The sequence below is a fragment of the Leptosomus discolor genome, chromosome 7 (assembly GCF_034619465.1).
Source record: "Leptosomus discolor isolate bLepDis1 chromosome 7, bLepDis1.hap2, whole genome shotgun sequence".
Taxonomy (NCBI): Eukaryota; Metazoa; Chordata; class Aves; order Leptosomiformes; family Leptosomidae; genus Leptosomus; species Leptosomus discolor.
The window spans coordinates 11998110-12011954 of record NC_141397.1 but is presented as its reverse complement, the minus strand read 5'-3'; the positions used below and the strand labels follow the sequence as shown (position 1 = coordinate 12011954).

Sequence of the window (13845 nt, the reverse complement as noted above, 5' to 3'; positions counted from 1 at the left end):
AGTAAGCAAACACTTCAGTTCTTTAGATACCAAGTTTCTGGTACCACGTATCAGTGAATGTGAAAGGTTGGATCCAATTCTGATCCTCCTCCTCCTCTTTTATGCTGAGTTAAGGGTGTTCAGAATCCGGTCCCAAGCCATCTTTCTACCTCAGTGCATCTGCTCACATTGTCTCCAAAGTCCCTTTTCCCTGTGCCACATTGCAGGCATTTTTTTTTTTTTCCAATTTCACTCTTGCTTGGAATGGATTTTAAATTAAATTTTATCTCATTTCAGCTACAGTGGCTATTGTTAGCCTTTTCACTGGAAGACTGCAAAGTTCTTCAAGCCTTGAAAGAAAGTCTTCACACTTGTGAATTTGCAGGAAAAACATTTCTAGAGGAAAAAATGTTACTTGCTAGCTGTATCCAGTTAACAAATTGCTTTCCTTTGTCCAATCTTGTGGTGTTCCTGTTTGTGTATGTATATAGTGAAAGGAGAAAGTCACTGACTGGTCCAATTACTGTGTGCATGCTGGCTAATTTAGTACAGAATGTTTAAATATGTATGTTGGGCAACCAATTAAAGCAAAGGTAACTTCATCAGGCTAACTGCCATATCGTCATTGAAAGCAATCTGGTTTTCCCTCTCTTGCTCAGGACTAGGCTTGCAGCAAAGCTGACTCGCATTTTTTTCTTCTTGCTAATTCATACCAAGAACGGTAGAGTTGAAATCCCAGTTTTGAGGGGGCAGGAAGGTAAGTCCTGGTTCTTGACTTTGCCATACTGGCCTCATATGGGCATGCCTGGTTACAGTAACTCAGCATCCGACATTATGCCTGTACAAATTACCAGAATTAAGTCCCCAGGTTAAGTTTTGCCTTCACCTGCACCCAACTTAGGGAAGCTTGTGTCTGTAATGCACCCACCTGGCTGCCGCTCTAGTACCGACTGCTAAACCGCAGAGCTGGCCTGGACGCCCCAGGCATCTCTCTGTAACCTGCTGGCTCTCGAGATGCAATTGATAAGGTGTCATATTTATATACAAGCTACGAATTTGGAATTTTGGGAGGGAATAGATGCTGGATATTGATCAATACACGACTATGCTCTGTCTTTCTGCCTTTGTGCTGCTGAACAGTTCCTAGTAATCTCTGTGGTGAGCATACATGGCTGACGAATGCATAAGTACCAGTGTGTTACTGGTGGGTGTGGCAGTCCAACTGGTTAGGCTTAGAAATGGCTGTCTTATGCTTCCTTATATTAAGTGCAGCCTGCAGCATGCTTCCTGTCCCTGACAGTCATAGAGACAGACCTGCTTTTCATGTATTTTCTTCTTGTAGAAGTGAGATAGGGCAAACACTGTAAGAGTTAAACCAGTAAACATTGCTTCCTGTGTCATGCAAAGATGGTTGGGGTTTTTTAACAGGAGGTTCAGACAAGAAGTCCATGTCTTTCAGAAGTGGAAGTTAGCATGGAGATAAAGTCCTTCACTGTTCAGGGAAGGGGATGTTGAAGAACCACAAACCTTTTATTAAGGAAATAAAAGCTCTTTACAAGGCAGCAACACCTCAACTTGAAACTGTAACAGTTGTGCATTAGGGAAATAGTCATTGTCACATGGGCACACTGCATTCTTAGAATTCCTTTTTACAAAATTGTTCCAGAGTTGTTACTTTTGTATTGCCTTATATGACAACTGGCAATTGGACAAGAAAACATTGGGCTTTTTCGCTTACAGAAAACAAGCCTGGAGATACTTTCTCTTATGGCTACCTCATAGTCTTCCCATTCACAATGCACTCCTCCCATGCTCTCTATTACAGGAGAAGCTCCTGTAGGCACCTAGGTATTCTGAAAATGGAGACAAGGGAAGGAGAAAATAGGCAAGTAAACCCTAAAACTTAGCATCAATCTCCCTAGCCAGAATAGGGACTGCAAGGAGCACACTTCATTTCCGAGGGTGTTGTGCTGGATGAAGCCACCTGAAAGAGCAGTGTGCTTTTGCCTACTGCCTACAACTGAAGTAAATGGATTTCCCATGAAAACCATTTTTGGAATGAAAGGATACTGTGAATGAAAATACTCTTAATTGGAGTGCACGTCACACGTGCCATGGTGAACTTCAAAGCTGCTTCTAGAAGCTGTTGCTTGCTGAGCACTTGGCATCCTGATAGGAGTAGCTGGGTATTTGTGAACAAGAGGAGAACAGGGTTGAAGTGACTGCCTCATCCAGAGGGCTGAAATTAGGATATACCACTTCACCACAGCTCTTTTTGCATAACTGATCTCTAACCTTTGAGGGCTGGGAGGGAGGCAAGATGAAAGAGGGTGCTCCTGCTAAAAACATAATATATCTTATTTGCCTGTTTCTTACAAAAGAAGAGACCAACACTTGCAATTATCTTGTGGGAATTTATGTCCTTATTTGGAATTGCTTATATGACAGAACTAATAAATTGTTTTGAGCACAGTGATTCAGGTAGTAATTTTCTAATAGTGTTGCTTTTGGTTCAGCTGCCTAGTGCATTTAGGGAAAAAATAATACTGTGCTATGGCAACACGCTTGAGTTTGAGAAACCAGAGCACCCCCATGGCTTTAAAACTTCCAGTGGTCTGGAGCACAGCTGTGGCTCAGGGGAAGGACAGAGTGGGACCAACTGCCACTGGGTGACAACCACTGTGAATCTCTGCACCTCCAGCTAATAGCAGCTTCAGAAGCTTCAGTGGATCTTGAGCAACAATCCCAGGCTCTGTGGAAATAACATTTCACCAATGCTTGGAAATATGCACAGGCTTTCTGATTTAATCCTTGAAAGATGTTTGCTTCTAAAACACCCCTAATCGTAATAAAAATAGAAGTAAATTTTTCTTCTCCTTCAGCTATCTTCTGGCAGGCAGCCTAGCATTAACAAAATCCTTATGAAGGTACTTAATACAGAGCAGCACACAAGTTCCAGAGCAAATGAGAACCAACAATACGTCACCTTTAATAGTACTATAACAAAATATGCTTCAAAGCAGTATTAAACTTTTCCAGTTGAGAAGCGACATATATGCTGACCCCTGCTTACTACTCTATTCATGCATACTTATCAAGTAACTATAATAAATGACAGTGACAGTAAGTATTGGTCAAAGCATCACTAATTTTTTTTCTTTTCACATGATGTACAGCAAGGTATCATAATGGGCTAGAAAAAAATAATGATGCTTTCTTAAGAGTCCTACAGGTGAAGAGCTTACCCATACACCATCTCCACCCTCTGAGCATGCACGTGTGTGGGAGTAGGAGTTACAGCATGACTGAGCTGCTGCAAGAACTCAGAGAAAAGCAGAGATATGGAAAGATGTAGTCACCTGTCTTTTCCAAATAGTTTTGTTCAAAGGCATGGCCATGGGAAAGAGCTTCGCCTGTGATCTATAATGTTGTTACAGCTGCAGCTGGGGAATTTATTGCAATTTATACACATTAAGGCCATCACTCTGGAACAGCAGCGCCCTTTTTCAAGCTGGTGAATCACAGAATCATTTTGGTTGGAGAATACCTTTAAGATCATCAGGTCCAACCATTAACGTAACACTACCATGCCCACCGCTAAACCATGTCCCTAAGCACCACATCTACATGAATTAAATACCTCCAGGGATGGTGACTCCACCACTTCCCTGGGCAGCCTGTTCCCTTAACTACCCTTCAGTAAAGAAATTTTTCCTAATATCCAATCTAACTCTCCCCTGCTGCAGCTTGAGGCCATTTCCTCTGATCCTATCATTTGTTGCTTTGGAGAAGAGGCCAACACCCACCTCACTACAGCCTTCTTTCAGGTTGCAGAGAGTGATAAGGTCTCCCCTCAGCCTCCTTTTCTCCAGGCTAACCCACCCCAGTTCCCTCAGTATTTGAGCTGCGGCCTCACCAGTGCAGAGTACAGGGGCATGACCACTCCCCTGCTCCTGCTGGCCACACTTTCTGATACAGGCCAGGAGGCTGTTGGCCTTCTTGGCACTCAGGTGTGGCCTCACCAGTGCTGAGCAGAGGGGAAGGATCTCCTCCTTTGACCTGCTGGCAACACTCCTATTAATGCAGTGAAATGCACAAGAATAAGGGTAATTCTTGCTGGAACTACACACCTTGTGACCAGATCTGAACATCTGTGATCCAAAGACCTACCCCAGACAGCAGAAGCTCAAGTCTTCTCCACTGCTAGGCTGTTACTTTTCTCAACCAGCTCTACTCAAGGAAACAACCACTTTGGGTTCTGCTTGTTCCACTTGGTGTGTTTTGGACAATGAATCCTCACTGCTGCTGTGGGTGAACAGTAGTAGCTGTAGTTGCCTGTTTAAAATGTAGGTGTTGGACCCCTCATCCAAAGGCCTCAGTTCCTGGGTAAAGGCCATCTGTCACATGAAGGGTAAATATCCACTTTCCCCACAGGAAAATACAGGACGCGAGCCTTCGCATCCATACATACTTCATGGCATGTGTACTGACACACACAGGTTTGGGTTTTTTTGCTTATAGTAGAACAACTTTCTTTTCCTCCAGTTTGGAAAAGTTCTGTCTCTTCTTTGTCCAGTCCATGACCACCCTACCCAGCGGGGCTTCTTCAGACACTACCCTAGAAGGATCCGTAATCAATAGGAGGTAGGGTCCAGAGCAGCCACAGCTCCTTGTCATCTCCTTCCTCTTCCTGCTTGATGAGAAAAGGATTGTGGGGCCGTCTGTTCATCAAAGTGACATTCTGCTGCAATCTGGGGACAGGCAGACTAGAAGTGAAGAAACATACAAAGACTAAAGGTAGCACGTTAGTGTCGAGAGTTCATTGAAAAATGTCTGAATAATAAATGGAGAATTTCCAAAATACTTAAAAATAATGATGGAAGGGGAAAAATGAGCTACAGGCATGTACTGCAAAAAGTATTCTGAGGTAACATCTATCAGCATGATAAGAATGAAAATTGTTTCAACACTGCAAAGAATTTACATTTTATGCTGCTTTGCTTAAAAAATATCCATGTATGTACAATAATTTAAAAGCCTGTACTAACATTCTTGTAGTACGTAGGCCAGTTCACAAAGTATCATTTGCATCACTTCGCCAGTTTATAGAAACGTTAACATTGCAGCACTTGCAATTCAAGTATAATCTGTCACTGTAATGGGGACCCCTTCTGTTTTATGTATTATCTTGATGCTGTTCTCTTCTAATACCAATCCAGAGAGCATCAGAAGACTCATCTCACATGTGTTCTTAATGGAGGATTTCTAGAGGGATCTGTAAATAGACAGGACAGGTTTAATCAGAGGAGATAGGTACAGGTTTTGGATATGTGTTTTGGATGCAGCTCTATAGCAGGGACGCTTCATCTCTGACCCTTGAACTGATACACGTAGATCCATATTGCTCACGCTCTGCAGCCCTTCAGTTAGAAATCTTGGATCAGATCATAGAGCAGACAATTTTAGACTGACTGAGCCTGCTGTGGAAAGTCATGCAGAGTATCTTGGTATGGGGAAAAAAACAACCCAACAACCCAAAACATATCAAAAAGTTGAAGATGAGGAGTTGATCTAGTAATACGAAAAGGCTGGGTTTTATAGAAAGCAGAATATGGGCACAAGATCTTTCAGCACCTTCAAGAACCAGTTCTCAAAGCCGGGCAGGTGAACTGCAGCTCCTACCCCAGCTTCTAAGTTAAGGGGCGGGGGGGGGGGAAGTAAGGTCCAGTCATTCATCTCTTTCCTGACAAGGTTCAGGTACCGAGTCCCTTTGTTAGTCAGGTGTGTACAACACCATGCATAGGGTTTAAACCAAAACACATCATGGACGACAGGGATCCAGTCACATTCTTTTGTGATTTCACAAGTTTGTGAACAAAAGAACCCAAGTCTGTAGATGCCCGAGTCTATTTATGTGACATCACTGTTTTTAACATCAAGGGCTCTGCAAATTCAACAATCTAAAGAACACAGACTGCATGTCAAGCCACATCATTTTATTTTTAGCTACTAAGACTTTAAAGTAATTAATTGATTTTCATTATATCTTTGGTCCCTGTTACCACTGTAACAAATCCCATTCCTCTCTGTGCTTATGCTGGCAGCCCAGTTCTTCACATTAATGCTGGTTTCTGTTCTAATCTATCCACTCCCTGTTTTTAACCCTATTGGATAATTGCCAGATCTTATGTTTACACACTTACCTCTAGCTATCTTGCTGGGATATATTTTCTGAAACGGCTTGAATTCATCAGGTGGGGGGAAGTCTTCCACAGAATGGAAAGTAAATTTAGATTCGAAGTCATCTGGGAAGTTTCAGGGAAATAAACATTAGTCACTGTTAGAGAGATGCTTAAAAAAAATATTAAATGGCACAAGTAATTTCAATTAAAAGCACTGACTCTGTTTCCCCTGGAATTGATAGTGGCTCATTCCATATAAACACTCGTGGTGAGTACTCCCGTGAGCCATCCATTTGCTGGCTTAATTGCAAACACTGCCTGCTACGAACTGAAGTTAAGCTTCTGGCTGCCATTCCAGTTTCCTGCATTGATGGTACGGTGGTAGCAGAGGTGCTCCTAGGCTGTTTTCAAGCCATTTAGCTCTAAGCAAGAATGAATGGCCAAGTCATCAGACCACAAAAATAATTCTTAGCAGTCTTTGCTCAATAGGACTGAAGCTACTAAACGTCCATGAACTGGTTTCAAGAATACCAATATAAGCACACTACAGCAGCTTTTCACAATCTTAAATAATTTTGCAGGTAGTGTGTGCTTTTCTTGTCTGCAGGATGACCCAAACCTTTGTGACAAAAGCCGTATTTTTCTCTCATTGTACAAGGTTGTACAAAAATGTTTCTAATGGGTCTAGTTATACAACCCTGGTACTGCCATGGGAAAGTCTCAAATGAGTTTTTGAGGTCTGAGACACACGCAGGCTTTTGTACTAAAAATTACTGATTAAGGCCAAGAGATCCAGCATAGAGGGTATTACCAATAATGTGCATATTTCCATTTTTAAGTGGTGGGTAGGGGTCATGAGCTGTAGCCCAGGCTGAGACTCCAGACTTGCTTGTAAGTTCCGTTGTTGGTGATCTTGCTGGTGGCTGTGGAGGTGTGACTAGCTTCCCAGCACCGGTTCCTTGGAAAGAAGCCGCAGACGAGCACATAAAACATCACCATGACTTGCCAAACCTGACAGTAAGCTTTGCGCAACAGTGGAGGAGCGTAGAAGGAACGCAGTATTTGGGGCAAACTCACCCAGCTTCATAGCTGCTGTTGGTCAAGCCTGACCAGGGATTTACAGCATGAAGTATTAAATTTAAAGTCACTGCTGGAGCTGGCTGGGGCTTGCTATTTCTAGTTTAAGGGAAGCCCGATATTCTGAAGTATGGTTTTGTCCCAGTCTGGAGGGGGAGGCTATCCTGCCACTTTCACAAGAACAAGCAGGTTTTTTTAAGAAAAAAGAACCAACCAACCACACTAGATGACATCTGTAAAAGAGGGTAGTTCCCTGACCCCTTGGCAGCTCCGCAGTGCAATTACCGTTATTCTTGTGCATTTCACCGAGGAGAGCTGTCCAGGTGTACCTCTCCTGGGCAGACCTACCACAGGCACTGGGTAAGGGGGAGGGAGCCCAAGACCTCCCCATCAGCAGCCTCTCAAAACTGCTTCTCCCCTTAGATAACCGAGAGAAAGGCAGGCTAATTTTATGGAAACCGCAGAAGTTGGACCACCGTGAGAAACGGGCAACTCGACAAAATAACCATTCATCAGACAGTTCCTGAGCAGCATTAATCACCATCATGGGGCACCTGATCTGCTGTACTTACTTACACAGCCATTTCCTGTGGCTGTCACAGGGAACCCGTGATCTTTCCCTCGACATGTGGCTGCTAAAATACAGGGTACAGAACATTCTCTTCGGATGTACCTTATTAAGTAGCTGTCTCAATTTCTCAAACCCACACAGATCTAGGCTAATTTTTTTTTTTTTTATTTATTATCCTCATTATATCAGAGAAACCTGAGAAAAGGTCCTTCTACCATCTGCTCAAGAAAACACTACCTAATGTCCCAACTTCCCAAGTAGTCAGAGAAACCTTTAGCCCCACCACCTTGATCACGGGAGGCACTGGCTGCTCCTCTTTGTGCAAAAGCAGAGGGCTGTATCCGCATTTGCCTTTGCTCATCTATGGCTCTGTAGCTGCCCCATCTTTGTTTGACTCCCTCCTGCCGTGTTTCCCAGCCATTGCCAGTATTGCTCCAGACTGCCCGGTGCAGCAGCAGAGGCATGTCATGGTAGGCTGGCACTCGAGCAGCTGCCGATCTGGTGGTGGATGCTCTACTGCCCTACCCGAGACTGTTAGGAGACCGCTCCTCCGCTCGGGCATTGCACTGCTGGAGACACACCAACACATAAGCACCAGCCCAGCAGTCCTAAACCGTTCCTTTCACTGATCGGCACGTTGCTTCCAAGAATCACAGATGATTAACTACATGGCACTTGTGCCCAGTGTTAAGACGACCCCGACGTCTCACATGCTCCTTACACGCCACTCAGCCTGCAGATGTTCCACTCACATGACGGCCCTCACCCTCCTGCTATCCCTGCTCCTCATCCCCACCCTCCAAGCTCCCCGGCCCCAGTCCCATCGCCGGCCAACAGCCTCCCTTCTCCGAACCGCCGTGCTCACCTGCGCCTCGGCCGGGCCTCTTCCTCCTGGTCTCTGCCGCGGGCTGAGGGAGGCCGGGGGTGGGAGGAAGGGGCAGGGACTGGATGCTGCTGGGCTTGTGGAACTGCGACAGCAGGTGGGGAGACTTGGGGGGCAGCGGGGGGGGCACGTCGGCGCTGCCGAGGGCGCTGCTGAAGGCCGGGGAGGGTGGGAAGGAGAGCCTGTTCGAAGCCAGGGGATGCCCGTGTGGCGGCGGGGGCGGCGGCGGCGGGGGCGGTGTGGGAGGGGGACAGTCCCTCCCTTCGGATGGAGAGGAGGCAGCAGCGGAGAAATCGGTTGTCCTGCCCGGGAACCCGCCGGGGGGGACGAGGGGCAGGGGGGGAGGAAGAGGAGGGGGCGGTGGGGCCGGGTGTGCAGCGCCGGCTTGAGGCTTAGTGGGTTTGTCAGCTTGGGGAGGAGGGAGCGGGGGCGGAGGAGCTGCGTTGGGGGTCACCCCCTTGGGAGGGGGGAGAGACGGAGGGGGCGAAGCGAGGGAAGGTTTGCTGGAAGCAGGAGGTGGGGGCGGGGGGGCGGGCAGGCTGGGCCGCCCGGGGCCGGCCCCGGCTCGGGAGGTGCTGGGGGGCTCCGGCGGGAGAGCTGCCCTTGGGCCTTCGGCTGGGTGCGAGGGGCTGCTGCTCGGCGGGGCGGAGGGCTTGGGAGCCGCTGCTCGCACCCCGGGAAGCTGCCCGGGCCTCGCCGCTGAAAAACAGGCACGACACGTTATACATCAGGGTTTCGTCCCCACTCATCAGCCAAAACAGGGCAAAGAGCAAGCTCTTCATCTTCCCCGCCCCAGTGGTTACTCCGAGTGACAAATTCTTCCAAAACATCTCATATCCAACAGGTTGCCCCTGGTGTAACAGGGCTTAGGAGGTGATTGATGTGTTCCAGCGGGCACCAGGGACTCCCTGTAGTTACATGATGACCAGCTGAGAGACCCTGCTCCCCACCCTGCTCCCCTCCCTGCTCCCCTCCCTGCGCTCAGTTTCTGCAAAATGAAACAGTTTAAAGAGCGGGTGCTTTTCTGCAAAGGCTTGCAGTCCTTCTTGTCAGCCTCATCTGCCCAGCCCAGCCCGCTGAACATGGAAGAGCTGTCTGCTTGGGGGAATCGAGAGGCCTAGCGAAAAGGCCTCAAAGAACACAGGTAGATTGACACACATCAACATGCATCCTTGAAGTTAAGTACTCAATTAAGGTTAAAAAAGTCACACGTGCATTACATAAATCTCAATCCCGTGGATAAAAGCCAAGTTCTTGAAAGTAGTGCCTCAAAGGCTTCCCGGAGGGCACAGGTTCGAATGTTCTCGTTTCAACAGCAAATGCCCAAAGACTCTTGACCTTACAAAATGTATTTCCCTGAGTGAATGTCAAGGATTTTTCACAAAGCAAGATGTCAAAAACCAGCATCTCGTCCTCTATTCACATAGTCTGACAGGCATGGTCGTAGTTTTAAGAAAAACTCAGAGTAGCTACTGCAGCTGAAGCTGTGTGAGGAAGCTGAGTCACAAGCAGTGCTGCGCATCTTGGGCTTGCCTTCCAGGAAAAAAACCAACCAAACCCGCAGGCAGAGCCAAGCTCTGTCGTTCCCTGCAAACGCCTACTTTGCTCTGTGCCGCCTGAGCAGGCACCAGCTGCTCAACAGCGCCAGAGGTCACTGCTGCGACTCTGAAAGCCACTCCTCACTGATGCTGGCACTTCCTGAGGTGAAAGCAGCACTAGGGCTCCCACACATGCCTTCTTCCTGTCTTTGTGAGGCAACAATAACCTTCTCTTTCAGGTCAATAAATTACCCTGCTGGATCAAAGCTGTACTTTATAAAACCCAGAAGGCAAAAATCTTAAATATGAATCTTTAAAGTAACACACAAGCCCGTACTACCATAGAAATACACGCTAATGGAGGGAAGGAAATAAGACTTCTTTGCCATTTGTGCTAAAGTTGATAAGCTCAGATTTCAATACTCTTTTCGGGGCACAACTAGAAGTTTTCATTAAACTAATGTAAAAAGTCTCCATTAAAACTCTACAATCTATTCAATCTCTCTCCCACTCAATGTAAAGAGAGCTTATTATTTACGTGTTAAGGAATAAGGCACCTGAGATCTAGAAAGATCATTTTAAGCACAGTATTAATTGAGCCCTCCGTGGTCACATGATGAACTAAGGGTTCAGAAGAAAACCAGTAAAAATCAATCACTGAAGCTAACCCCGAAGTACTTTCATCCCATATCACAGTTCCCCCCAGCTATTCTTTCACACAAATGAAGCCCTTACCTGGCAGGTCCCTCTGGCCTGCTGGTCTGAGGACAGGAAAGCCACCAGCAAATAATCCTCCCAGAGGTGGCTGAGAGCTGCCTTTGTTAACGGCTGGATTAACTCCATCTCTGTTAGTTCCTTTGGGTTCTGTTAAAAAGAACCAAAACCCAGGGTATATCAGAAGGTCATCTCATCCTTGCCCTCAGGCTGCTGAAATTTGGCACCAACAAACATAGCCAAGACCAGACTTTTCCCTCTAAGCAGACTCAGCAAGGAAAGTTACTGTTAATACAGTAAACTGCCATTACTGCCTGACCCGCATCTTGGAGCACAGCACCCTCTGGTGCTTTTTAATGTCACACCAATGATGACACCGGCAAGAACTGTGTTAGACTACATTAAATTTATGCTTCCAGATTTTCTTGGCATTTTTTGTTCTCTTTGTTTAGTAAAGAACAACTCTTTCAGCAGAGCCAACAATTCCTGCTTAAACAGTTATTTTATTGAGAAACTCTCAAGGTTTTCATGATTCACGATTTTTTTTTGGACAAGGAGTGACTGTTATGGTGATATCCAGTCACAGACTTATTATGTAGTGTTAATAGTTATTGATCTTAGAGCAGGATGCAAGTTTGGCAAGTGTCCCCTCTCTGCATCCTAAAGCCATACGAAGATGCAGACCTTTGCTGAACTGCAAACCTGCCCTTCAGTTTGGAAACTGCCCAGCTGACCCCCAGAACTGAGCCTTCAGCAAAGCTCACCCGGGGACCTTACTCAGGAGCACGTACTTACTTTCAATCTGCGGTGCACTGCGGTCATTGATTTGAGTCACTTTTCTTAAGCGAGTTCCCTGCTGGATATCAGCTAAGAGTGCGTTTCGTGCTTTTTGGTCTTCCTTTCGCAATTTTGGTACCTCTGAACTTGCCTGTTGGCAGGGGGGTACAGGCAAAAATACACGCTTAGAAAGGACACACAAGGAAACATGGGACAGATCTGAAATAAACCATCCTTGGCAGCTGTCATTTCAAAGCTTTTGAGTCGAATCAAGAGCAGCATTCACTTGTATAGGAGGTGGGAAACCTGCAAGTTTAAATGTGACCCAGCTCTAACACTGGCCGTGCTGTACTGCTGAAAGGAAATCAGGGGGCACGCTTCAATGAAGTGTGACCTCCTGCTTGGCCATTTACGGTCTCTGCCCCACAACGCCAGCTCCGACTGCCTCTCTCTTTAGCTCTTTCCATTCCATTTACAACGCTTACAACCAAGATTCTATATGCCACCTTAGAACGAACATCCTTCTGTTCTACCCACTTTGCCTTAGGAAAACCACCAGCTAATTGCACTGTGCACTTACATTTGAGTGTGCCAGTAACTAATTTAGACGACTCTCTATCAGAGATTTACACCAGTTTCAGTAGACTGTCTTTAGAACAATACAATTGTATTTTAGTAACTTTTCTGGCCTAACTGAGGTCTGTAAATGTGAAGTCAGGTTGTAGTTTAAAGTTTTGTGATAAAACAAAAAAATATTGCTATTCTTTATTCTTATTTCATCAAGTTTCCTGTTATTAAAAAAAACCCAAATCTTTAAAAAGTTTGGGCGTTCTGCTTTCCTGAAGCAGATATAAACCAGTTATTACTAAACCTATCATGGTTAACAGTGTTCTAATGGAGGGGAATCTTCATGTAAGAGAAGCGATGTGCTGCATGTGTCCACAGCTACTGCAAATTCCCGTAGGTTAGCTAACTTCCTAAGGAGAATGAATACCAGAAACGTATCCATAGCCCCCAATTTTAGCATCATTGCCAGAATAAAGCAGAACAATACTGTCACACCTTGAAACAAAAAACTCGACTTGGTAATAGCATTCTGAAAGCAAAACAGAAACTTGAAAATACTTAACCAGCTGCTGAATTAATAAATTCTCTAACGTGCTAATCCTAAATGAAGAATTACACCGGTACGGTATTACTTGCGGTTATTTTGGTACTCGCTAAAAAAGAAAGCAAGCTGGATTTGCGGACACCACTAGATGGCACTCCAGATCGCTGCTAATGCCCGCTGCATTCCTGACACCTGATGTAAAAACTCAGAATTATAATCTTGTGACTGACATTGCAACTACTGAGTATTTAAAAATGTTAGAAAAAACACACTCTGTTACATTAATCTCCTAATTTGAAACAGCACTGCCTGCCCTCCTGCTTTCAAGACAGCGAGTCTCACTGCCCACGAAGACAACCCAGGAAAGCTGCCTGTGTAAGCAGCCTTAGACCATGTACCAGCCAGAAACTATTTCCACTCACATTTTCTATAATCTGACAATACTTACTGTGAAAAATGGAAACACCATAGCTGGAACAAGGGTGACTCCCCTTCTCACAAAAGCTTTTAACCAATATCTTCAACTTCACGCCTCTCTACTCCCACTCATGACTTTGCTGTAGCAGGACAACCAGGATCTAGAGGGATCTGATCAAGACCCACGTTTAAAATTAGACCCAGCAGCTGTCTTTGCATTTCCGGGTTCAAGTGTCCGTACATGACGCCAGCTGTCCACTTCATCTCCCCGACCTACTTCTCTGAGCCAGCAGGCTATTGGAATGTAAAGTCCTGATATCCAAATAGCTGAGGCTAAAATACCCCACTTGTGGGCAACCTGCAGGTGACCCATGACTTAGTATCACTTGAGCATGGCTAAGACACTAATTTGTTCACAACCTGCAGCACAAGAAAGCAGGAACACTATTCTGCAGGGCTACAACGCACTGTAACAAGCTGCCCGCTCTTACAATAGATTCCCTTACTTCAAGGGCATCTCCATCCCATGCCCCAGCTGTTCCTTGTTCCTCCTCATGTACGTAAGAGATACAATCTTCCACACCTAGCCTGGTGGA

General features: G+C 45.7%; 1 protein-coding gene across 1 annotated transcript; it reads right to left on the bottom strand.

Moving 5' to 3' along the window:
• Positions 1-5213: 5213 nt before the first annotated feature.
• Positions 5214-13492, bottom strand: WIPF3 (WAS/WASL interacting protein family member 3). The gene is made up of 7 exons (XM_086468515.1): positions 13436-13492; positions 11740-11872; positions 10966-11094; positions 8675-9391; positions 6973-7119; positions 6183-6284; positions 5214-5254 (listed from the first exon to the last, which is right to left on the bottom strand). The coding sequence occupies exons 1-7, from the start codon at positions 13490-13492 to the stop codon at positions 5214-5216; spliced, it is 1326 nt and encodes a 441-aa protein (XP_086324641.1).
• Positions 13493-13845: the final 353 nt, after the last annotated feature.